At 45.0% G+C, this 23,984-nt stretch overlaps 4 protein-coding genes across 7 annotated transcripts; 1 reads left to right on the plus strand and 3 right to left on the minus strand.

Moving 5' to 3' along the window:
• Nucleotides 1–3,993: 3,993 nt before the first annotated feature.
• Nucleotides 3,994–5,061, minus strand: LOC120652902 (17.9 kDa class I heat shock protein). Its single transcript, XM_039930842.1, has one exon. The coding sequence runs from the start codon at nt 4,806–4,808 to the stop codon at nt 4,335–4,337; it is 474 nt and encodes a 157-aa protein (XP_039786776.1). The 5' UTR covers nt 4,809–5,061; the 3' UTR covers nt 3,994–4,334.
• Nucleotides 5,062–5,182: 121 nt separating this feature from the next.
• On the plus strand, nt 5,183–9,655 carry LOC120652901 (cytosolic enolase 3-like). Of its 2 annotated transcripts, none has more exons than XM_039930840.1 (11): nt 5,183–5,798; nt 6,154–6,225; nt 6,328–6,444; nt 6,697–6,777; nt 7,093–7,169; nt 7,287–7,390; nt 7,892–7,990; nt 8,095–8,180; nt 8,250–8,336; nt 8,822–9,136; nt 9,243–9,655. In XM_039930840.1, exons 1-11 carry the CDS (start codon nt 5,364–5,366, stop codon nt 9,318–9,320), a joined length of 1,551 nt encoding a protein of 516 aa, XP_039786774.1. In that variant the 5' UTR covers nt 5,183–5,363; the 3' UTR covers nt 9,321–9,655. The 2 variants fall into 2 exon arrangements, with proteins under 2 accessions (XP_039786774.1, XP_039786775.1); XM_039930841.1 differs by having other exon boundaries at nt 5,213–5,798; nt 8,939–9,136.
• A 559-nt stretch (nt 9,656–10,214) lies between these two features.
• Nucleotides 10,215–12,371, minus strand: LOC120652903 (LIM domain-containing protein WLIM2b-like). Of its 2 annotated transcripts, none has more exons than XM_039930844.1 (5): nt 11,924–12,371; nt 11,451–11,556; nt 11,325–11,362; nt 11,104–11,193; nt 10,215–10,704 (listed from the first exon to the last, which is right to left on the minus strand). In XM_039930844.1, the coding sequence occupies exons 1-5, from the start codon at nt 12,053–12,055 to the stop codon at nt 10,480–10,482; spliced, it is 591 nt and encodes a 196-aa protein (XP_039786778.1). In that variant the 5' UTR covers nt 12,056–12,371; the 3' UTR covers nt 10,215–10,479. The 2 variants fall into 2 exon arrangements, with proteins under 2 accessions (XP_039786778.1, XP_039786777.1); XM_039930843.1 differs by having other exon boundaries at nt 11,104–11,229.
• A 1,772-nt stretch (nt 12,372–14,143) lies between these two features.
• LOC120652905 (OVARIAN TUMOR DOMAIN-containing deubiquitinating enzyme 3-like) lies at nt 14,144–17,259 on the minus strand. Of its 2 annotated transcripts, XM_039930847.1 has the most exons (9): nt 17,238–17,255; nt 17,101–17,206; nt 16,856–16,982; nt 16,666–16,756; nt 16,428–16,491; nt 15,560–15,665; nt 15,434–15,488; nt 15,118–15,171; nt 14,144–14,539 (listed from the first exon to the last, which is right to left on the minus strand). In XM_039930847.1, the coding sequence occupies exons 2-9, from the start codon at nt 17,126–17,128 to the stop codon at nt 14,402–14,404; spliced, it is 663 nt and encodes a 220-aa protein (XP_039786781.1). In that variant the 5' UTR covers nt 17,129–17,206; nt 17,238–17,255; the 3' UTR covers nt 14,144–14,401. The 2 variants fall into 2 exon arrangements, with proteins under 2 accessions (XP_039786781.1, XP_039786780.1); XM_039930846.1 differs by having other exon boundaries at nt 17,101–17,259.
• Between the last annotated feature and the right edge of the window lie 6,725 nt (nt 17,260–23,984).

Below are 23,984 nucleotides of genomic sequence, written 5' to 3' on the forward strand. Positions count from 1 at the left end.
GGGAGAGAAGAAGAATAACCCATGGAAATCCATTGGGATGTTGGTACTCAGACCGAGGATGACTTGATGGATCAGTATCTTCCACTGAAGAAGCGCCCTCTTAGGATCGAGGAAGAGTCTACATGCAAGGATAGAACTGATCGTGGTATCCGTAGAGATAGGGTGGTACAGGAGAGTTTGATTACAGTAGATGGCAAAGCCTTCTGCTCCTGCATGAAGCCTAAGTTATTGCATTTGCCATGCTCTCATCTCATTGCGGCATGTGAATTTACCAATGAAACTCCTCTTCGACAATACGATAACCGTAGAGAACCGTGGCCAAAATGCAGACATGGTGAGGACGACTTAGTGCAGATGTGCACCGACGGGATGGATGGCGGTCAGCGTTTCTTGAAATGTCCACACGCATGGGTAATACTCGGTTGTTTCATTTCTTTATCTTCAATTAGACACCTTCATGAAATTTGTTTTGCAGTCTTCCGATGCTCCAGAAAACTGTGGTTTTACTAGTTGGGTCGATCTTGCACCAATTGATTCTGTTCAGGAGTTCATCGAGTACCTCCAGATAAAGATCTTTGATCTGGAATGCAAGGTGAACCATTATGAGGAAGTGAACGAGGGTAACAAAGACGACGAAGTTGATGATACCAGCAATGCTGGCGGTTCACAAGATGAACCATGCACTATTCCTTACTACAACTGCCCTTGTCACAAGAAGAAGGGCCCTGCGCCTCAGGCACCACCGCATGCACCACCTGCAATGGGTGCATACTGCGGAGAAGGCTCAACGCAGTTTGCTACGTGGGGGTACGGCTACTAGGACTACCCTAGTGCTAGTGACTTGCTGCATCGTTGTGTTTGTTCTGTTTTTTTTTAAATTACCTAAGGCATGTTAGGTTAGTCCGGAATCTGTTTACCGTAGTTTGCAACGGGTTCTACCATGCTACTGCATGTGTGATGTGTGTTTCATTATCGTTGTATTATGATGTAAAATTTGATGGTTCACATTATGTAATGCATTTCTTAGTTCTTATTTCTTATCGTTATATTAATTAAATGTGTGCTTTTTAGTATTCTAGTCACATGAAAAGCTCCGAGGGCCATGTCCGTGCCCAGCAGAGGGCTAAGAGGGTCCGACGCCCTAGGGGTTGTTAGATATATCTGATGTTTATTTATAATGAGATAGCTGTGGACCGCTTATTTATACACTTCAACGTTCGCCTCTGATCACTCTCGTATTTTCCATTACATACAATAGATTGTATGTTTATACTTCGATGCTCCATTACGACTAAGTACGATCCAAACTCGACATTATGTACATGTCCAGTGAATGCAAGTTTGGTACGAGACATACATACAAGCATAATACATCTTAAACCAATGAACATCATATGTTATAGATCATGTCATGAAATCATTTAGGTCGTCATCCCAGTTGACAGATGGTGGTGCTGCAGGTGGTGTAGTATGGCTCGACGAACCTCTTGGCTTTCCCTTTCTCTCTTTTCTGGATCTACGTTTATGTACAGGGGGAGGAACATCATGTGTTGGAGGCCATGGTTTGGGGGGCATGAAGTCATCCATGTCGTCATCACAGTTAACACAAGTTTATGCTGCAGGTGGTGCAACATGACTTGACGAACCTCTTGCCTTTCCCTTTGTCTCTTTTCTGATTCTAGGTTCATGTAAAGGGGGAGGAACATCATGTGTTGGAGGCCATGGTTTGGGGGGGCATGAAGTCATCCATGTCGTCATCCCAGTTAACACAAGTTGGTGGTTGAGGTGCTGAAGCATGACTCGACGAACCTCCGGGCATCTGTTCTTGCGCAGGCCAAGTACTATTATCTGAAGATCTTATCCACCTCCTTCGTCTAGTTTGCGGCATAAGTCCACCGAAGATACATACCAATTTACGGAAATTTGGTATCGTTTTGTTAATCAACTCCGTGTCCTCGGGGTAATCCTAGCATATAATTAAGAAACATTGTTACTGTTTCATAAATATGGATTCGAAATGACGGACGGGATTACAACTGAATGAGAGTTACCTTAATGTGCATCTCATACACCTCTGGCCGCATCCATATCTTACAAGAACTTTGTAAGAATCCAATGATATCAGGATGATTCGCTAGTTCACATACTCTCATGTATATCTTCCGACGTTCTAGCAGGTGTCCCTTTACATCTTGCGTCGTAATACCTCGAAATAATGTGAAATCTTTAAACTCTACTACTTTGGACAACACCATCTCTATCGTACCATCCGCTAACAGATCCAACTTCTTACTGATAACAAGATGGGTCATGATATCAAGTATTATACTAGATTTTTCTTCGGTCTATGAAAATCCTCCACAATTGAATGCAGCCATTGCCTTATGCTGCAATATCAATAAGGTACTTTCATAATTCTATTCTAATTCATAATTAATTTAAAAACAAGTATGTAATACTACTGAAATTGTAATACTAAACGAGTGTTCTAAAGCACCAAATCTAATTCAGCTAATCCGTTAATTAAATTAAATTGTTATACAATATCAATGGATTCATATGGAAGTTACCGGTAGATCACAAGTACGCAATTCGGCAGAGCTTCGCCGCTTTTCTTCTCTTCACCCCTCACTTTTTTCCTGAATTTTTTGGCTCAAATGACAAATGGAATGGCGGCATATGGCGACCAGGGCTTATATAGGAGGAGGGGACCCTGTTGCCCCCCCCAACGGGCGACAGGCCTGTCGCCCGTTGGGGGCGACAAGCCTTTTTTTTCCAGAGACCTCGTTGCGAATTTAAAAAAAATACACTTAGGGCCTGTCGCCCTATGGGGGGCGACCGGGGGTATTTTTGAAATATTTCAAAACGGACATATATTTTTAAATTTTTTATTTTTTAAATAATATAAAAAAGAAAAAAGCGCCAAAATAAGCCCAGCGCGCATACTATGGCCCTGTTTGTTTCCGCTTATAAACGGATTCTCAGCCGTCAGAACGGCAGAAGGAAGAAAATCCCGCCAAACGGTCTGTGTTCGTCGCGCTTACCTCCATCGCGACTTCAGCATGCGGCAGCCTTTTGAACTAAGAATCCGTAATCGGAAATCGCGGAGAGAATCCCGATTCTCTGGCGAGCGAGGTTGGCAGAACGCGCGGCCCACGTACACGGTCCCAAACAGGGCCTATGTGCCCCTGTCCCTGTGTAGAAACTAGTTCCACTTCCACATGTCCTGAACTACTTGCTAACATTGTGTTAATTCTTGCTAATTTTATGTTACAGTTAGCCATAGGATTTTCGAAGATGGATACTAGCTTGATGATTTCTTGTCACATTGCCGTGGTAGTTGGCTCTGCCTTGCAATGCATCAACCTACTTATACTGAATGATGCTTACGGACATTGCCGTGATAGTCGATTCTGAAGTTGCTGCATTGTGTTGTTAGAACAAATTAGTGTCCAAAATTCTTCAGCGACAAGTCACTAATTTGGTGAGTTTTGATTTTGATGCGCTCTCATGTTCTCCCAAATTTAATTTAACATCTTATTTTTACATTACATGCTTGATCTGCTTTCATCTATCATTGCGTAAAGAGTGATGGGCATGAGATTACTGCAACGCATGGGCTCACTCACACTTTGGGGGGCAGGGTTATTAAAACAATAAAACAACGAAACGAATAGACGAAACGAATAGAGGGTGGGTAGATTTTAACGAAATGTTTTATCGTTTAAATGGACATTTTAACGTTTAAACGTCGATTTCACAAAAACGTTTTCACTTTCTCTTGAAAACGTCGTTTTACGTCGTTTTAATAACTCAGGTTGGGGGCTCATTGAACTTTCTTTTCTCAAATGATTTAATTTTTAGGAGAATTCTGAACTATCTTCTGATGCTAAATTGGATCTTCGAGGCTCCAACGAGACGGGCGTGCTAAATTTCCAGTGTTCTGGGTTTCTTAGATGACATCCAACAGATGCAAAGATTGCGAAAACTAAGTGACGTAGCCAATTGTGAATAAATTAGTTGAGGATTTCAGTACCACTACATTCCGATGACTCCGATCAATTACCAAACCAATGAGCAGGTAATAAAACGAGAGAGAATTTACAGCAACATTGGAGTTCGTTACCAGATGGAGACTAAATACAGACACACTAATGACCGCAAACTGGATTCAAACCATGCCATGACGGACGCAGGGACGACATGCCCATCACGCGGACTCTTGACACTACACGAGACCACAACGTCGAACCCGATTTTTATTTCACCAGCAGCACGACCCAGGCGGACTCCAGAGGGCAGCAGCATGGTTCATCACGCAGGCACGATGATGTCTAGCCCGAGATCTGGATGGACTTCACCTCGGGCTTCTTGACTTCGTCCTTGGGCACGGTGACGGTGAGCACGCCGTTCTCCATGGACGCCCTGATCTGCTCTGTCTTGGCGTTCTCCGGCAGCCGGAACCTGCGCATGAACCTGCCGCTGCTGCGCTCGACGCGGTGCCAGGTGTCCGTCTTCTCCTCCTGCTCCTTGTTGCGCTCGCCACTGATCTGGAGGACGTTGCCGTCCTCGACCTCCACCTTCACCTCCTCCTTCTTCAGCCCCGGGACGTCCGCCTTGAACACGTGCGCCTCGGGGGTCTCCTTCCAGTCGATCCGCGCGCCGGCGAAGGCCGCGGTCTCCGAGCTGGTGCGCGGGAACGAGGGGAAGAGGCTGCTGCTGCCGGAGCCGAAGGGGAAGCCCTCGAAGGGGTCCCAGAGGTCGAGGGAGAAGGGGTCGAACACGTTGCTGCGGCGGATCAGCGACATGGTCGGTGGGTTTTCTGAAGTGGTGTTTCTGAGTAATCGAGGATTCTTGGGTGAGGATCGAGTGATTTGGTTAGCTTCTGATCGTTTGCTTGGAGTGTTTCTTGGGTTCTTGTCGCCGCGGCGAGGGGAGATTTTATAGAGGAAAAGGATAGCTATGGAAGTGGAGGAGAAAGTAGTAGATTCTGGAGACTTCTCACGTGTTCGAGCTGGGACAAGACGCCGCTGGATCCGCCCGCCTGGCCGGAATGAGAATGGGGAAGGTGCTAGAGCTATCCAGAGTGGTGTGTGCGTCTCTCTCCCTTCTGGATCAGAAGTCGCTGGGCTTGTAGTGAAATTTTCTCTCATGGGCCAAGTTTTGTGCCGTAAAGAGTAGTCAACTATACGGCCCAACAAACATCGGGTCCACGCGTGCACACTACTCTGACCTTCATCTTCCTCGGAGTAGTTCAGAACTTCAGATTCAGGCGAGTCGCCGGCTCGCCGCACGCACCTCGAGGCGAGCGGAGAGCGTGGTGAGGTAGCGAGGAGCAGGAGGATCCCACCGCTGCGGCAGCCATGTCGGTGCAGGAGTACCTAGAGAAGCACCTGCTCTCGCGCAAGATCGAGGAGGCCGTGAACGCGGCGGTCCGCGCCAAGGCCCCCGACCCGGTGCTCTTCATCGCGGGCCACATGCGGCGCGCGGCGCCCGCCGTGATCACGAGGGTGCGCGCTCGCCAGATCCTCGACGGGCACGGCGCGCCGGCCGTGGAGGTCGAGCTGCACACCAACAAGGCCGTGCACCGAGCGTCCGCGGCCGGCGCGGGCGCGCCCGAAGGGGCCGCCGCCGACGCGGCAGGGGACTCCGGGAGGCGGAAGATCCTCGCCAGGGCGGTTGCCGACGCGGTGCGGGTGATCAACGACAAGGTGTCGGAGGCGCTCGTGGGGATGGATCCGCAGCAGCAGGCGCAGATCGACCAGGCCATCATGGACTTGGACAAAGCGCGCCACAAGGTGCGGCTCTAGCAGACCCTTTCTTTTATCCTGCTCTGCGGTTAGTTTTGTTCCTGAATTCTACATTGCCAAACCCATTTTATAAGGTGTTGTAGACTAACACAAACAACTGATGACTCTATATGCTCGAGCAATACTTTACATTGGTATATTCAATTTTAGGGGCAGCATGTGATATTAATTCGTTTGGCTATATTTGACTGTTGGGAAATAACGCTATGCTCTTGTCATTTGTCTACTTTGTGTTTCTACTGATAATTACTGCATCAAATTCTTTGTATACTAATCCGTCTCCTTATTTCTAGCAAATGGATTTGTACCAAATGGAAATAACCATGATACTTGCGAAATGCAGGCTGAGCTTGGAGCAAATGCTATGCTGGCAGTATCGATTGCAGCTTGCAAAGCTGGTGCTGCTGAAAAAGAGGTGCTGGTTATCTGCTAAATCATAGGAATTGAGGTCAAAATGTCTTGATGCCACCGCACATAATTCTTATGGTTGGATCTTTGGATGCCTGTTGCTGTGCAGGTTCCCCTATACAAACATATAGCAGATCTTGTTGGCAAAAGCGCTACTACTATTCCTGTCCCTGCCATTACAGTCATCAATGGTGGAAAGCATGCTGGAAATGGTCTCCCCATTCAGGTATTCCTCCAAACCTTTAGGATTGCCTTGTAGAACCAAGTTCTCTGCAAGCTCCTGAGGGCACTTTTCTTCTTTTTTACTAAAAAAACTTAGTAGAATCTGAGAAGTTGAAGGCACTATTCCCTTATTTTGTTCATGAGTCAGCTTTTGCCTAAACAAAAGTATATTAAGATAGTTGGTGGTTCATGTATATCAAGCTTATCAACATGAATAACTATAAGTCTGCAGTAAGTAAACTTTTCTTATTTGTAGGAAATTATGATCCTTCCTGTTGGTGCGAAGAACTTTGAAGAAGCAATGCAGATGGGTTCCGAGACCTATCATCATCTCAAGGTAGCCTTCACTCTAACAATCTCATGTTCTCAGCAACATGGATGTTGTTCTCCACTCATACTTGGATCATAATGTTCATCAAACAGCATAAAATTGTGTTCAATAAAAACCTAATATTGCACACTTATTTTCCTGATGCCTTCTTTTCTTTTCTTCATTCTGAATTTAGCTACTATTGATTCATTTCGGTTGGTTTCCCTTAAGGCAAAGTACTGACACCTTGGGCCTTTCTACACGTACTAGTTCTGTTTTTTCAGACTGACAGAAAAGACTTGGTCAGTTTTGTAGATATTTCCTTACCAATTAACATTACAGGATATTATCTTGGAGAAATATGGTGCAGAGAGTTGCAACATTGGAGATCATGGTGGGTTTGCTCCAAATATTTCCAGGCAAGTAAGAAACTAATTGACCGTTTTCTGATGTCACACATTTCTTGTTTTCCCTTTTAGGGATCTCCATGTAGATTTCACTAATGCCATATCTATGTTGCTTTTATAAATTTTCAGCATATCTGAAGGCCTAGATCTTGTGATTGCAGCAATAGAGAGGGCTGGATATAATGGAAGAATTAAATTGGCGATTGATGTAGCTGCTACTGATTTTTGTGTAGGTGAGTAGAAAAGCAGTGGTATTTCTCATGTGTGAACTGTGAAATGTTAAAACTTAGTCCTTGGAATCTAAATATCAAATAGACTACTGAAATTTGGTGATAGGATATCCTCACTCCGGTGCTTCGGTTGTATTTGAAGGAAGAGTTCACTTTGTGTATTATGTTGAAAAAGTTACGTTCCATACTTGCAATGTTTCTAGGGCCGTATCCATGCTTGCCTCATTGATTTCATACTGTAATCTTTTTGTTTAATATTGTCTCTACCGTTCACCAAAACAGTGCCACTGAAAACATGCTGCTAGGACCATCTAGCAGAAATCTTGTAATGATGCTGCTACATACTCTACTTACATCCTGATAATCAGATACTGTAGAATCTTGAACCATAGAAATAGTGAGCTTGAAACATAGGTAAAATATATATAGTCAATGCTTTCGGGTAGTTTGTATTTACCATACCAATCAGTTCCCTCAATGGTACGCTCATCCATCTCTTTACAGGTAAGAAATATGATCTGGAGTTCAAGTCAACAAAGAAATCAGGGCAGAACTTCAAAACTGCAGATGATATGATTGAAATCTATAGCCAGCTTTGTTCAGGTATCACTGACTTGTGGTTTGACATCAATTTTTTTTACATCTTTAAGTTTCATAAATGGTTAAAAATATAAAATCGCTGATTTCTTCCTCCATATGACCACTAGAGTACCCACTTGTCTCCATTGAGCAGCCCTTTGACAAAGATGATTGGGAGCACTCAAAAAAGTTAACCACACTAGAGCTGTGCCAGGTAATTTTTGTTATCTTGAAATTTTTGTTTTTTATTTCATGAGGAACTCATGGTATGAAATGTTTATAGGTTGCAGGGGATGATTTATTGATGTCCGATCCCGAACGCATTAAGCGGGCAGTTAATGAGTACACTTGCAACGCTCTTGTGCTTAAGGCAAGTATCAAGTCATCCATCTGTGTATTTTTTCTAGAAAAAGATTTTGGAGCATTTTTTTTGTTACATATATCCATACTTTTGGAGCTGTTCGAAAATGACAAGTAACAATACCACATAAGGAACCCTGGAATTTGGCATATCTTATTTTGACTAAATATGGTCATCTTAGTGACTGGATGCTCATGCTGATTCTTCCTTTTGTGTGATCTTTGTGACCCTTCCTTTTCAATATTCATTATAGTGAAAGTTTTGTGTGATCTGAGTTGAGGTATTCAACCTGTAGCATGCAGACAAATCTATTTGTTATTTAAATTTGCTGGGAGACGAGAAACTTGTTTTTTTTTGGGGGGGGGGGGGGGGTGTGAAACTTGCAATTAAACTACTAGGCTGTATTGCGCATGTATTTTTTCTTCTTAATCATTGCTCCCTTGATTTCTTTCTGGACTTCTGTTGACTGTGGATTTCGAACGCATTTCTTTCAGGTCTTGGCAGGAAATATACTGTCACATGCCAAATTTCAATGTTCACAAGAGGCCCTTAGTATACCTGCTGTGTGTCTTATTATGTTCAGGATATTAATAGTATTTTTTTATATGCAGGTAAATCAAGTGGGCACTGTCACTGAGGCCATAGAAGTGGTGAAGCAGGCAAAGGATGCACATTGGGGTGTGATGGTGTCACATAGGTCTGGAGACACTGAGGATTCTTTCATCGCTGACCTGGCTGTTGGTGCTGCAGCTGGACAAATCAAAGCCGGTGCCCCCTGCCGTGGAGAGTGTCTCACTAAATACAATCAGGTCCTTCTTTCTGTCGAACTCTTTATATTTGTGGATATGCGAGTACACGCTGCATGAATACAGGCATACAGCTGACTTGTGGTAACCTTTCACGTTGTCTTTGCAGCTTCTTAGAATAGAGGAAGAAATTGGTAGTGAAGGCGTCTATGCAGGGGAGAATTGGAGAACTGCAAGCACGAGCTGACCTCTAGTATCGATGAGATGTGGGGAAAATTGGAGATATTGACCTGCTTTCATATGTAGCCACTTAGCCTTTAACTGTTGTCTTGTCCAATTGTGTTTATTCTTCCTCAGTAAAGGTGTGGAAGCAGGGCGGGGAAATACACGATTTTGAATTACACATATTATGGCAAAAAGTGTGGATGCACTGTCTGGTGGGGGTAGGTTTACCTTTTTTTTTAAATTTTTTGTGCTGTTCTACTCGGATTTGTTTAATTCTTTATAGTCTGGACTATAAACATGAGTACAGAGAGCTTGAGAAAATGGTTTAAGAAATAGCAATGTGTTATACTCTAGCAATACTGGTCCATTCTTGTCTTGTGCAGCTAACCCTCTTCACTATTATGAAGCTATTCGGTGGTTCTCACGTCTCTAGCTTTTTTTTCCTGTTCTTTTCATAATTTCAAGAAAGTTTGCAAAACAATCCAAATTGGTGGTGTAAGCAACTTTGATGCCGTGAATTGTCCCATTCCCATCTCGTTTCCCATGGATCCGCCAGGCATTTCCAATACTTCCATTTGCATCGACTATGGTCCCAGCAAGAGGTGGCATGCTGATTCGGGAGAGCTCATGTCAAAAGGCAAAGCGTAATAGAGCAACAGGGATGTGTTGCAGTACAACAGCGTTCGAGAGTCGTAGACAGTTGCCATCAAAAAAAAAAAAGCAAGAGAGTCGGAGACAGTTCAGTAACAGACTAACAGAGTCGGGAGAGCTTCTTCACTTCCCTTTCCTCTCTAGAAGACAGGATCCTCCCAAGATAGGTGGACTTTCTGCCTATTTTTAGGGAAGCAAAATTCACTCAACCAAAAAGAATACTGAAACTGAGGATGACAAGCTGATATGGAACTAGACTGTAGTATTGTATCGCAAGGCAACAAAACAATATATCTATCAATAAGGGCAAGATACCCGATTTCAGTATCCGGTGCACAACAATTTCATTGAAAATGACAACAGTTCCATGGTTCACCAATGTGATTCAGCTAGCACAGCCGAAGATACCAAAGTAGAGAAGTCCGGTATCCTCAGGGCTAGACGGCATAACATACAGCCAGGTGGTTTTAAGTAAAAAAAGGAGGCTTCCAAACTCTTGCCTTCAAACCCCACTGTTGAAATGGCACGGATCAAGAGGAATCAGCAGCTGGCTGTTCAGGCTGTGCCTCCGTACGCTTGACCGATGCGCACTTGATCAGATGGTTGTAGCTTCCCTTCTCCTTGAAAAGTTGAGAGAAATGGTGCTTGCAGTAGAGGATCCCCTCCAAGGCTGCATAGTTGGATGGTGTGATGGCACAGCCACCATGGGAGCACTTGAAGCAGGACTTGTGGTAGGCCTTTTCTTCAACTGTCACCTGCAATGTTTCATTAAAAAGTCAATAGCATGTTTTGGACAGTTGAGAACTGCAATCAGCAAGAATTTTTTTTAGACATAAAGACAAGGAAAATTAGACGAATCAAGACAAAGATTAAATGTACTTCCTAAATGGAGAAATTTAGGTTCGCAGTGCAATTTGGCAGACAACATTACCAAAAGACAATTTTCAGTTGCGCATGTCATAAGAACAGGATGTTGAATGTTCTATTCCAAATATTTTGGTCCTTTAGATGAACAATGAACTGCCTAATTACTACAGCGCATTAAAAGAATATGGTCAAAATTTGAAAGGAAATATAATCTCATGAATTACAACCTAACACTTGGAAAGGAAATAATGAAGATAATAGAACACACATGACGTGGTAAAAATTACCTTCTCAAGAGGATATGCAGTTTTGCCACAAGTTGCACACTTTTCTTGTGTTCCTGAAAACATCCTTGCAGCTTTGCTTGGTGTTCTGGTCTGAATAGCAATTTTTCCACAACAATGATCACTTACCTATTTGAAGAGTGCAAACAGACTAAAACTACCGCAGACCTATTTGAAGAGTGCAAACAGACTAAAACTAACGCAGGCAGACGGGAACTACTCACCAGCTCAGGGCCCGACTTTTCCGGAGTAATCTTTGCGGCTGAAAGAAGAAGAGCACACCACATCATCATATCGCATACGCGCAAAAACCTTGCATTCATGTCAATGGTTCGGTACTGAAGGCCTACGTGATTGTGATTGGAAGCTCTTGTTGTAGCTCCCGGTCTCCTTGAACAGCTGCTCGAAATGGGCCTTGCAGTATGGCACTCCTTCGAACGAGGAATAGTTGCTCAGCTGTCAAAGGCCAAAAAGATGAACACGGAGATTGTCAGGCCCTGCATAACTGCGCATCTTTGCCTACCTACCGACAGCTCTGCTTAGCCTAAGCAGACGATCAAAGAACAGTTTTCATTTCCAACAATTTTCCGCCCAATCCTCTTTTACCAAGTCAGCAAATGGGAAGCGGACAAAATCATGATCTCTTGGGCGTAGAATTGTCCTGATACTACGAAACGCTCGCATCAGATCCGTTCCCCGCAGCAATCCGCAGATCTACTACTCGATTCTACAGTACATTGCACATTTGCACTACAGCTACAGCAGATCCATCCACCCACCCACCCACCGCCGAAACACAAGAACGCGAGCAAAGGGAACGTACGGAGAGGGTGGACTTGCAGTGCTGGCACTTGAAGCAGGAGCGGTGGAAGACGACGCCGTCGGTGGAGAGCTGGTCCATCGGGTACACCGTCTTGGTGCACACCTTGCACTTCTGCTGCGTCCCGCTAAACATCCTCGCCCCAATCCTCCTAGCTCCTACTCCCTGGGTTGCCGCGCGGCCGCGAAGCGCGCAAGATCTGAGAGCGCCCCCCGATCCGGCCTTGGCCTTCGCGCGCGCGAGAGAGGAGGGAACGGGGAGAATGAGGAGCACCTCCGCCCGGCGGCCCCGGCGGCCGAGGATAGATACGCAGGAGGTGAGGCGCAATTAAGCAATGGAATTATGACGGGTTCGTCTCCCCCAGCTCGCTCGCCCAGCGCCTCACTTTTGCCGCGGCGGAAAGGAAAAGCCAGCAACAAGGATGGGATGGCTGCTGCTCATTAAATTAAACTAGTACGAAATTATGAGCGCCACCATTAGTGCGCGAGCGAGGAGGGAGCTCCGCTCCGCGCACAGGCCGCGCCGATGCTAGGGTCGCTGCGGGCGGGGCCACAGGGTGATCGGACCCACATGTCGGCGATCGGGGAGTTTCGCCGCCGGTGGGGGACCGAGAAGAAGTAGTACGGGGGAAGCGAGCAGGGGTCGCGTGGGTGGACGGGGCTGGTGGGGCCAGAGCGTCAGTCTCTTTGACTGGCGAGATATTATTGCGGGCCCCGCCGGAGCAGGCGCGGTGCGGCCCACGTCGGCCAGCCAGCCTTTGCCCGTCTGCCTCGTCGGCCGGATTATCCTCTTGTTCCTTCGTGATTGGCAGTTTGGGTTGGGAATCGGTTAGCTACAGCTGCAGCCTACAGCGCATCAGCGTGGCATCGCATTGAATTTTCTCTCGCTCTTTTTTCCCTTCATTTTTCACTCGGAGCGAAAGGACGAGCATGTGCATTGATCTTGTATGCCCAGTACTGTTGGAGTGTGGCTGACATGTGGGGCCGTGCGGGAAGGGCCGTGTCGTGCTCGGAGTCGACGGGGTCCATGAGTCCATCACGGCGGTTGGCGGGTCATCATGTGCTAGTAGCAGTACAAGTACAGTGTTGCACTTACAGGCTGCAGCTCATTTTCGAAACGTTTTGCTTTAAGCATGGTTAGTACTGTATAAGCTCAATACAATAATGCACGACCTGGTGGTTAGTGGAGCATACAGCGGTTGAGCAGTATATATTAAGGAGCTAGAGAAATGCCAACCTGCATCTGTACATCCTTGTTCGATCGTCTGCCATCAAATCAATTCTCACTATACACCCGTTGCTTTTGATGGATTTTGTAGTTACGGCAGAGAAAAGAAATACAGGACTAATTACGCACAGGCACAGCGTCAATCACCGTCACGGCAACCTCTCTCGCTCTGCTCATCTGCCGCAACACACCACGTGAGGTGTCACTTGTAGTTGTAGCATTACTGTTACTGCGGGACAAAGAAATGGTCAGCGGCAAGAAAATAAAGGTGTTGAAGGCTACGAAGTGAACATGGAGGGGGGGGGGGGGGGGGGGGGGAATAGATGCATCCCACAGCTCGTGCAAGGACCCTATATTGCTACACATGATTTCGGTCAACAATGTTTGCAATTGTGACGCTATGAGTAATCGAGTACTCCCTCAAGTCGTTTTGAATTTGTGTTAAGTCAAATATTTTATACTTTGACTATAAATAAATTCTTTTGTGTTGAATTTGAAAATATGAAAACAATATAAATAGATTCATCTTAAAATGTAGTTTTATAAAAGTACATATTAACTATATTTGTAAATTTTTTATTAAAAAAAGTAGTCAAAGTTGTTTCTGGAGACCGTGTTGATGTTTAAAATGACTTTCTTTACCAATCTGGAGGAAGTACTGATAATTCGATTTCGAACATATCTTATAGTACACTATAAGTATTGCCCCTCACCACAGCACAGCTCCGACAAACGATCCATTATCGTGCCGGCCACCAACAGGTCAGCACCCAACAAATCTCTTGCAAATAGCATCAGCCTCACTAGTCATTAGGGCAGGATTACAGTACAAGCAGCATATTGGCTCAGAATCTGCAAAGTTAGTAAACCCATAGAATGTCTGTATATGACTCTAAAACTAACGGTAGCACTGGCATCGTTATGTCAGGATTACAGTACAAGCTGCATCTCAGTTTTTGGCCAAGAGACAAGAAAAACATAAGAGAACACCATAGGAGCCCATCGAACGACACTCTCTATTTCAAAATTGGAATTTTGATACTTATTTTGGCAAAAAAAAAGAGATACTTATAGCTGAACCAATTCTATTGTTGGCTAAACAACCAGCATATGAATAGAAAAAAAAATGCAACCATAGAATGACAATGCAACAAAAAAAATGATAGCACAGGAGGACTGTGTATCATTGCATTAATATAAGAAGAGAGTTACAAAACCCACACACACCCCCCTCTGAACAGCCATGTAACCATGTCAAATGAGCAAATCATAGTGATTCCTCCCGCTGTATAAAAGTCTTACAGGTGCCTTTTTCTTCCAATTCTTTGAATTTTTGGGGAATTCCAATCCATATTCAGCTATGGGGATGAAGCCATTACCGCGACCATGGTACTGTAAACATACAGGATAGATGTGAGCCAAGCTTTACTATGGAACCAAGTGGAGTTTAGGTTCAGGTGTAACATGTGGAAGTATATACACTAACATATAAACATGATAGCTTCCAAGGAAACCAAAGGAAGTGCTTTAATCCACATAAGAACTTTCAAATCCGGTGATGGATAGCGTTTATGAATGGAAAAGTAAAAAAATAATATTATCCAGTCATTTTTCATCAATTTACTTAGCAGAAGTATATCCTTACTCTACCATATTTTTCTAAGAAAACAATGACAAATATCAAGATCCAAGAGCATTATAGATTCAAAGCATTAGAACATAGAACCAGATATCTGAAATGCAATTCTTATTTTGAATATTGCTATAGAATTTATATAGATAGTTTAGTTCTATGCTCGCTGTAACCTTAGATTGCTTTGTTCCAAATTCTGAATGTTATTTAATTTTTATATAAATCATTTAATGTTATCATGCCACAATTTATTCGAATGGAAATGATGATTACAAAATTTAACTATTATTAGTACATTTGATTATAAATGCATTATCTCTGAAGGCAGTGGAATTACCTCGCGCTCTGGAATATAAATAATTATTGGCTGACGACACAGTCTAGACAAAACCTGAAAAGAGAAAAATGTCATATGCAAATATTGTCTAAAAGATCGGACCAACTCATATAATCCAAAAAATAGATAGGCACTAGTATCCTGCTCCATCTAACAGGTAACTCTAGTTTGGCTAGAACCTCCAGAAGTCCAACAAAAGTAGAAAGTGGGTACATGAACTGCTCTTATCATGTCAATCAGATTCTCCATGAATCTAACTGAATGATGATTACACAAATTACATATTTTAAGTTTATAGAATAGTGAAATCTTATACCAGGAATTCTGACTCTCCACCCCAGAAGTCTGGCCGCCTTATCCTTTGGCAGTAGCTAGAAAAATCAGGAAAAAGTCAGCAACTTTAATTCAGTTCATGCAAAGTAGGAAGGCATAGGAGCCTAACCGTTTCAAGGATTGTTCCACAGTAATTGCTATAACAGCTTCTTCGAACTTCTGCCGCTCAGTCTCGCTGTCACATATAATTTCTTTCACTGCCATCCGTAAATCATCTACGAAATGGGAGATTAAGTTAATTAGAATATATCAGCGATAAAGTCCAGTCAAAGAAGACACGGTAAACTTTCGGTGATACATCAATACAACATGGTCAGCCCACAGGTTCTTCATATGTTCATCTGAAGGCTAAAGTTGCTTGCAAAAACCGAAAACCTTTGTTTGAAAGAATAAAGAGACCACTGAAAGACGGCCAGTACAGAATTTGCAATCTGCAATATAGAAGTTTAAAAACTGAAACAATTGTCGAATCTTGCCAGATATCTGGACTGCGGCGGGGGATATTTTTAGTCAAAATTAACATTGATTTCCAGTATTATTTCTATTGAAAGGATATGGTTGTTAGTTGGAAGTGCTATAATGCTATACCACATAGTACCGAAATCATGAATTAATGCATGTTGTAAGAATTTTCCTCCGGGTCAAAGATAAGAACTGAATTTGAAAAACTCTCAGTTGGCATCATAAATGGATGTATGATGCTGAAATCTCATAAGAACAAATGACACTCTTGTTATTTCGTTTAATTGACAAGGATATAAATCTTTCTGGTATACTATCATACTATCATGTGAATAAGTTCTGTGGTTATCAATGTGTGTGTGTGTGTGTGTGTGTTGGGGGGGAGGGGGGTAAGATCTGCATATATCACGATATCAACTGCAAAAACTTTAACCACACAATAAGCTAAAAGTAAACGGAAACAAAAATCTACAATGCAGAGAGTGATCTATGTACGAGGTATTGTTCCAGGCTACCTGCATCTTGTACCTCCTCCCTTGGGGTCAAAGGAATCCCCTTATTCTTTGCCATTCCTTTAGCCTACAAGCAACACACCGGATTTCTGTGATGTGAATTTGCAGAGATGCCAAAAGCACACTTGAAGAGACGTTGTTTCAACTAGAACTCAAACTCAAAGACAATAGATTCGAGTAATAAAGGTTCAGATTCCATCAGCAAACTACGCGCACGGAAGGAGATTATGCTGCAGCATACCAACGCCCGAAACATGCACCGGCCATCACCGGTGACCCTCTGAACCCCGTAATGCTCCACCTTGTTCAGCGCCGCCGACCAACCGCCCCTCCTGCACACGAGAAACAAGTTTTGCATCTTCACTCTGCTCGCACTGCAATTGATTCAGATGTGCGCAGAGAATTCAAGGGTACAATAAGCAGACGCGCACAGCGAGGGGGCAATCCTGGCGAAGCAGTGGAGCCGGGGCCAAGACGGTGCTGGCGCAGGTGCCGGCGCGGAGTCCTCGAGGAGCTCGAACCTGGCCGTGCCCTCCCTGAGGCGTGCGAGGAGAGCGGCTGCGACGACCGCCGACGAGTCAGATACGCGGGGGAATCGGGAGGCCATATGATACCCCATCGAAACGAGTAGAGGGGAGGAAAGCGTTTAAGGGCGAGGCGTAGAGCAGGCACGAACCATTCGATGGCCGCGCCGCTGCCTCCATTCCGCTGCGAATCCTGAAATCCTCCCGCACGGCTTCCCGAACTAGCAGCAGCAGCGAGCGGAAGGTTGAAGAAGGGGACAAGACTCACAAGAGCATGGCCTGTTTTGGATAAACGGCCGCCGCCGCCGGGGATGAGCGATTTTTTCTTTTTTATATTTAAAAAAAATTAAAATTTCAAAAATATATGTCCGTTTTGGAAAATTTCAAAAATATACCCCGATCGTCCTATGGGGGCGACATGACTCAAATGTAATTTTTTTCTTCAAATTTACAAAGAAATCCCTGGAGAAAAAAAAAGAGGGGCCTGTCGCCCCCCAACGGGCGACAGGCCCCTGTCGCCCACCCCAGGGGCGACAGGCTCCCTCTCCCCTATTTTAACCCCTGGCCACCATTCGCCGCCATTCCTTTGTCATTTGAGCCTAAAAATTCAGAAAAAAAAGAGAGGGGTGAGGAGAAGAAAAGCGGCGAAGCTCTGCCGAATTGCGTACTCCTGATCTACAGGTAACTTCCGTATGAATCCATTGATATTGTATAATAATTTAATTTAATTAGTGGATTAGCTGTATTAGATTTGGTGCTTTAGAACACTCGTTTAGTATTACAATTTCAGTACTATTACAGACTTTTTTTAAAAAATTAATTATGAATTAGAATAGAATTATGAAAGTGTCTTATTGATATTGCAGCATAAGGCAATGGCTGCCTCAAATTGTGGAGGATTTTCATGGACCGAAGAAAAATCTAGTATAATACTTGATATCATGACCCATCTTGTTATCAGTAAGAAGTTGGATCCGTTAGCGGATGGTACGATAGAGATAGTGTTGTCCAAAGTAGTAGAGTTTAAAGATTTCACATTATTTCGAGGTATTACGACGCAAGATGTAAAGGGACACCTGATAGAACGTCGGAAGATATACATGAGAGTATGTGAACTAGCGAATCATCCTAATATCATTGGATTCTTACAAAGTTCTTGTAAGATATGGATGCGGCCAGAGGTGTATGAGATGCACATTAAGGTAACTCTCATTCAGTTGTAATCCCGTCCGTCATTTCGAATCCATATTTATGAAATAGTAACATTGTTTTTTAATTATATGCTAGGATTACCCCGAGGACACGGAGTTGATTAACAAAACGATACCAAATTTCCGTAAATTGGTATGTATCTTCGGTGGTGGACTTATGCCGCAAATTAGACGAAGGAGGCGGATAAGATCTTCGGGTGATAGTACTTGGCCTGCGCAAGAACAGATGCCCGGAAATTCGTCAAGTCATGTTGCACCTCCTGCAGCACAAACTTGTGTTAACTGGGATGATGACATAGATGACTTCATGCCCCCCAAACCATGGCCTCCAACACATGATGTTCCTCCCCCTGTACATGAACCGAGAATCAGAAAGGAGACAAAGGGAAAGGCAAGAGGTTCGTCAAGTCATGTTGCACCACTTGCAGCACAAACTTGTGTTAACTGGGATGATGACATGGATGACTTCATGCCCCCCAAACCATGGCCTCCAACACATGATGTTCATCCCCCTGTACATGAACCTAGAATCAGAAAAAAGAGAAAGGGAAAGCCAAGAGGTTCGTCGAGCCATACTACACCATCTGCAGCACCACCATCTGTCAACTGGGATGACGACCTAAATGATTTCATGCCATGATCTATAACATATGATGTTCATCGGTTTAAGATGTATTCGCATTTAGTATTGTTAATATTGTATTATGCTTGTATGTATGTCTCGTACCAAACTTGCATTCACTGGACATGTACATAATGTCGAGTTTGAATCGTACTTAGTCGTAATGGAGCATCGAAGTATAAACATACCATCTATTGATTGTAATGGAAAATACGAGAGTGATCAGAGGCGAACGTTGAAGTGTATAAATAAGCGGTCCACAGCTATCTCATTACAAATAAACATCAGAGATACAAACATCAGATATGTCTAACCACCCCTATGGCGTCGGACCCTCTTAGGCCTCTGCTGGGCACGGACATGGCCCTCGGAGCTTTTAATGTCACTAGAATATTAAAAAGCACACATGTAATTAATATAACGATAAGAAATAAGAACTAAGAAATGCATTACGTAATGTGAACCACCAAATTTTACATCATAATACAACGATAATGAAACACACATCACACATGCAGTGGCATGTCAGAACCCGTTGCAAACTACGGTAAACAGATTCCGGACTAACCTAACATGCCTTAGGTAATTTAAAAAAAAACAGAACAAACACAATGATGCAGCATGTCACTAGCACTAGGGTAGTCCTAGTAGCCGTAATCCCACATAGCAAACTGCGTTGAGCCTTCTCCGCAGTATCCACCCATTGCAGGTGGTGCAGGCGGTGGTGCCGGAGGCGCATGGCCCTTCTTCTTGTGACAAGGGCAGTTGCAGTAAGGAATAGTGCATGGTTCATCCTGTGAACCGGCTGCATTGCTGGTATCATCAACTTCGTCGTCTTTGTTACCCTCGCTCACTTCCTCATAATGGTTCACCTTACATTCCAGATCAAAGATCTTTATCTGGAGGTACTCGATGAACTCCTGAACAGAATCAATTGGTGCAGGATCTACCCACCTAGTAAAATCACAGTTTTCTGGAGCATCAGAAGACTGCAAAACAAATTCCATGTAAGGTGTCTCATTGAAGATAAAAAAATGAAACAACCGAGTATTTGTTATCGCCATAAATTAACAAGGGTTAATTTATGGGCCGAAAGCAAGATGGGCTTAAAGCAGAAGATTGAGGAAGGCTTGTAAATCGGCTCCTGCGTGAGCATATGGGCCACATTGGCCGTGTATCCTTAGATTTAGTTCAAGGTTAGAGATAGAGTCCAATCGGGACAAGATTAGTTTAGATTGTTTCCCAAGTCTCCGGACTATAAATATGTATCCTTTGTTATTCGTAAAGGGAGCGTCATCACGACTCGCAAACAACAACTCTCGGCGCATCGCCACCCCTACTCCTAGGGTTTCAACCAAGTAAGTGCCATGCTGCCCTGATCGCTTCTTGCGATCAGGACAGTATTGTTCTTGCTTTTACCTTGGTATTACTTGTACTGAAGCGTTTTTGATGGCGAGTAGTACTAGTTATCATGATGTTCGTAGCATGGCTTTTAGTAGATCTTTTGTGCTTTGTTGTTTATCATCTGCGAATATCAGGTTGTCTCTGTGCAGTCACGTTTCAATCTCTCGCTAGTTCTTATCGCATAGAACTAGTCGCACAGGAACAACACCCTGCTTCTTTCATGTTTAGTAGATCCGATCTGTTAGGGTTTGCTCTTATCTTAAGAGTTGGCATAATATCTGCTGGGTTAGGCCTTGCAAACGGATTGGATGATCCGGTGGCGTGGTAGATGCTTTATCTTAGCCTTGATAGGGATTGTTCCGGGAATCGGCTCTTGCTAGTTCTTAGGCCTCTGTTTTAGGTTGTGGTTTAGTTGTCTGTTACGTTCGCTAGGCCTAGTCACGTGTAGGATGTTCCGATCTAGTAGTGAAGCTGTTACCATCGTGGATTAAGATTAATTAGACTTGATTGAAGCAGTTTTATAGTGATTTGCTCTATTTATCATATCCGGATACAATCAGATCCCGTCTGACACCGGGACTCGATCGGCTCTTCAAAAGCCGATGCAAGAGTCGTCCCGGGGAGCCGACCACGGCTCGGACTTACGTTTACATGTGTCTTTGTATGCAGGAAACTATTCGGAGCACGTCTACACCCTCCTGATCGGGTATAGGTCAGGTGGCCCGCCCGGCTTTCACACATTCTCCGGGCGCGTGACGGAAATTGCGGGCCGTCGACGAGGGAGCAGTGCTTGCCAGCGCACCAGCAACCTCCCGGCTCTTCGTGTTGCCCGTCGTTGCTCGCCAGTGGGTTTCGGTCGACAACAGTATTACCCATACGTAGATCTGTCTGTACCATCTGAAGTCGCTCTGGACAATGTAGATCTGTCTGTACCATCTGAAGAACGCACCAGAGCCCTACGTCAGGAGATGAACTACATGGTGGCCCATGCGTGTAGCAGCGCCGTCCAAATTAAACCGGCTTAAATGCACTAACCATCATCTTAATACTTAATCCAGTTACTGTGCACTTAAAACGGTGTAACCTGACAGGCTGTCGGGTAAAATCCCGATTAAACTACTGTACTCCAGGATCACAATTGCACTTAGACCCGTACGAAGACGAGCACAGGTGTTACCCGCATACAGAAATCTTCAAATTAAATTACAACACCAGTTTTACATAAAAGTCTTAAATACAAACAACAGAGTTCAAACGCACAGCAGAAGTTTAAAACTGAGTTCGAAATACAATACGATAGCTACGACGACGATAAAAGGTGAGCTCCACATCCTGCCCACCGATGTGACGCCAACCTGCCCAATCTTCACGGGGAAGACGGGGCCCACTCGACGGTCCAACCTGGAGGAAGCGGCTGTCCAATCCAGGACGCACAGATCTCCTCGAAGTCCGCAGGGACACAACCTGCTCAGAAGGGTTACAACAACAACCCTGAGTATACTAATACTCAGCAAGGCTTACCCGACTCTGGGTATACTTAGCCCATTACCTAGACATGCAAAGCTTTTTGGCTCTGGAGTTCTTTTGCTGAAAAGCTGCTAGAAGTGAATCCTTACTTTCAATATTTTAGCTCCATTTAGTATACCAAGTATTACAAAGTTCGCCTATTCATCTAAAGCACACATGGTGGAACAGATTATCTTTTAGTAACTTCCAAACCAGTCTTTTCCATCCCGTTTTCAATTCAACTTCTTACTACGATGTGACAAAGTGACCAAGGTTCTCTTAACCGAGAGAGACGGCGAATCGATCCGATTTAACCTTGCAAGGTGGACCTAACTCACACGACACGCGTAAACCCCGTCGGGCCACACACGTCAACAGTTCCCATCATCACCCCGACGTCTGAATCACGCCTGCCAAAACCCGGGTGAAGGGTCCCTCACAGCGAACTCCCAGAGGACTAGGAGGCGACATACACTCCCACACCCGCCATCATTCCACTCCCAGAGTAGCAGGTCGCGATTCAAAGTATCGTTGCAAATCAGGTAATTAGCTTACCGGTTTCGACTACCTCCTACTTCCGGCATGTGGTTAGTACTGTTCAAACTCAGTCATCACTGCCAACAACGGAACGGTCCTCAATCGACACAGGCGAAGATTTCTTTTCATCCATTCTATACCATTAATCCAACTCACTTCCGCCCGGTCTCCAATTCTCTTACTCAACAAAACATTTCAAAGCCAAGGCTAAGGGATCAAGATCCTAAACTCGCGAGTGACAGTAATCACTCGACTTCTACCGAAATCCTATTTAGTAGAGCATTTCTACCGACACCTGTATACTAGTATAGGCCCACAGTACCTAGGAAAACATGCATACTATGGTTCCATTCAACTCCTAGAACATAAATGCACAATACTTAATTAAACAATGCATAATTTAAATTATGGTTATGCTCCGGGGCTTGCCTTGCAGGTCAGCGGGGTTAACTAGGTCTCCGGGGGCGTGCTCAACGGCGACCTGCTGCTGCTCTTCTGCTCGTGGCTCCTGGACCGGCTCAGCGACTAGCTCGTGGACAGCGTCGTTCGTGGCGTCTACACGAATAAAAATATGTAATGCAACAAATTAGAACTCAGCGCAAAGCATGAGAGCTTACGATGCGAAATCAAAGTTCAAACATTTAGCCTGAAATGTTTCCAACAAAAACAACTACTAAAACGACTTAGGTTAGCATGGATTAACAAGAGTTTGCTTTGCATGCACGCAACAAATAACTAACCCTAGCAAGCAAACGAAGTACAAATAGATCTACCCAAAAGCGCATAGCAACAAGCCATGAAACTTTTACAGTGGACTAAACATGAAATGAGTAATCCACTGCGAATTTTTCATAATTTTTAGAACCATAGAACAAGTGGTACAAAATAAACTAGTTTAAACACAAATTGAATTTTCACCAGAGCAAAAGTGATAAAATGCATGCTTAAGCATTTTTCCTCTGCAGATCATGATTTTAGAAAGCTAACAAAATTTACTTTGTATTTTTTGGATTTTTCTTCATTTTTCTACAAACTCTAGAAGTTTTCAGCCATTAACTAAATGAAAAACACTAAAAAGATAAAAGGGGGGGGCTGACAGCCGGGCCCCACTGGACAGTGGGCGCCGGCCCAGCTCGTCCCCCTCCTCTGCTCTGCCCCATGCGGGCCGGCGCACACCGGGGCGCCCTGGCGCGCGCGCGGCGGCTGCTGGCCGGCCGGCCGGCGGCGCAGCGCTGGCGGGCCGCGCGCGCAGGGCCGCGCGCACCCGCAGCCCGCGCGGAGGCGGCGCGAGGCGGGGCGACGCTGCGGCGGCACACCAGCCCAGGGGCGGCGGCGACTGGCGGCGGCGGCGTGCGGCGTTCCGGCGGCGGCGGCTTGCGGCGGCCGCGGGGTGGGGCGGCTTGAGCTCCGGGGAGGCTAGGCGGCCCTAGGGCGCGCGGCAACGGCGAGCGGCGGCGTGCAGGAAGGTCCGGCGGCGTACGCGCGGAGGCGGCGGCGCGGCCACGGTGGCGCGGCGGCGCTGCGGCGGCGAGGGCGTGGGATTCGGCCGGGGAAAGGGTCAGGAAGGGAGAGGAGAGCGCGGTGGAGCTCACCAGGGGCTCGATTTGGGCGGAGATGGACCGGAAGAGGATCGTCGACGGAGAGGGCGGAGCTCAGCAAAGAACGGCAATGGCGGCCGTGGTCTGCGGGCTCGATTCGGCTCGGATTGGGTGCGACCGAGGTCGGGAAAGGGTGGAGTGGTTTCGGGGTGAGGTCG

This window comes from Panicum virgatum, chromosome 9K (genome assembly GCF_016808335.1).
Source record: "Panicum virgatum strain AP13 chromosome 9K, P.virgatum_v5, whole genome shotgun sequence".
Lineage (NCBI taxonomy): Eukaryota > Viridiplantae > Streptophyta > Magnoliopsida > Poales > Poaceae > Panicum > Panicum virgatum.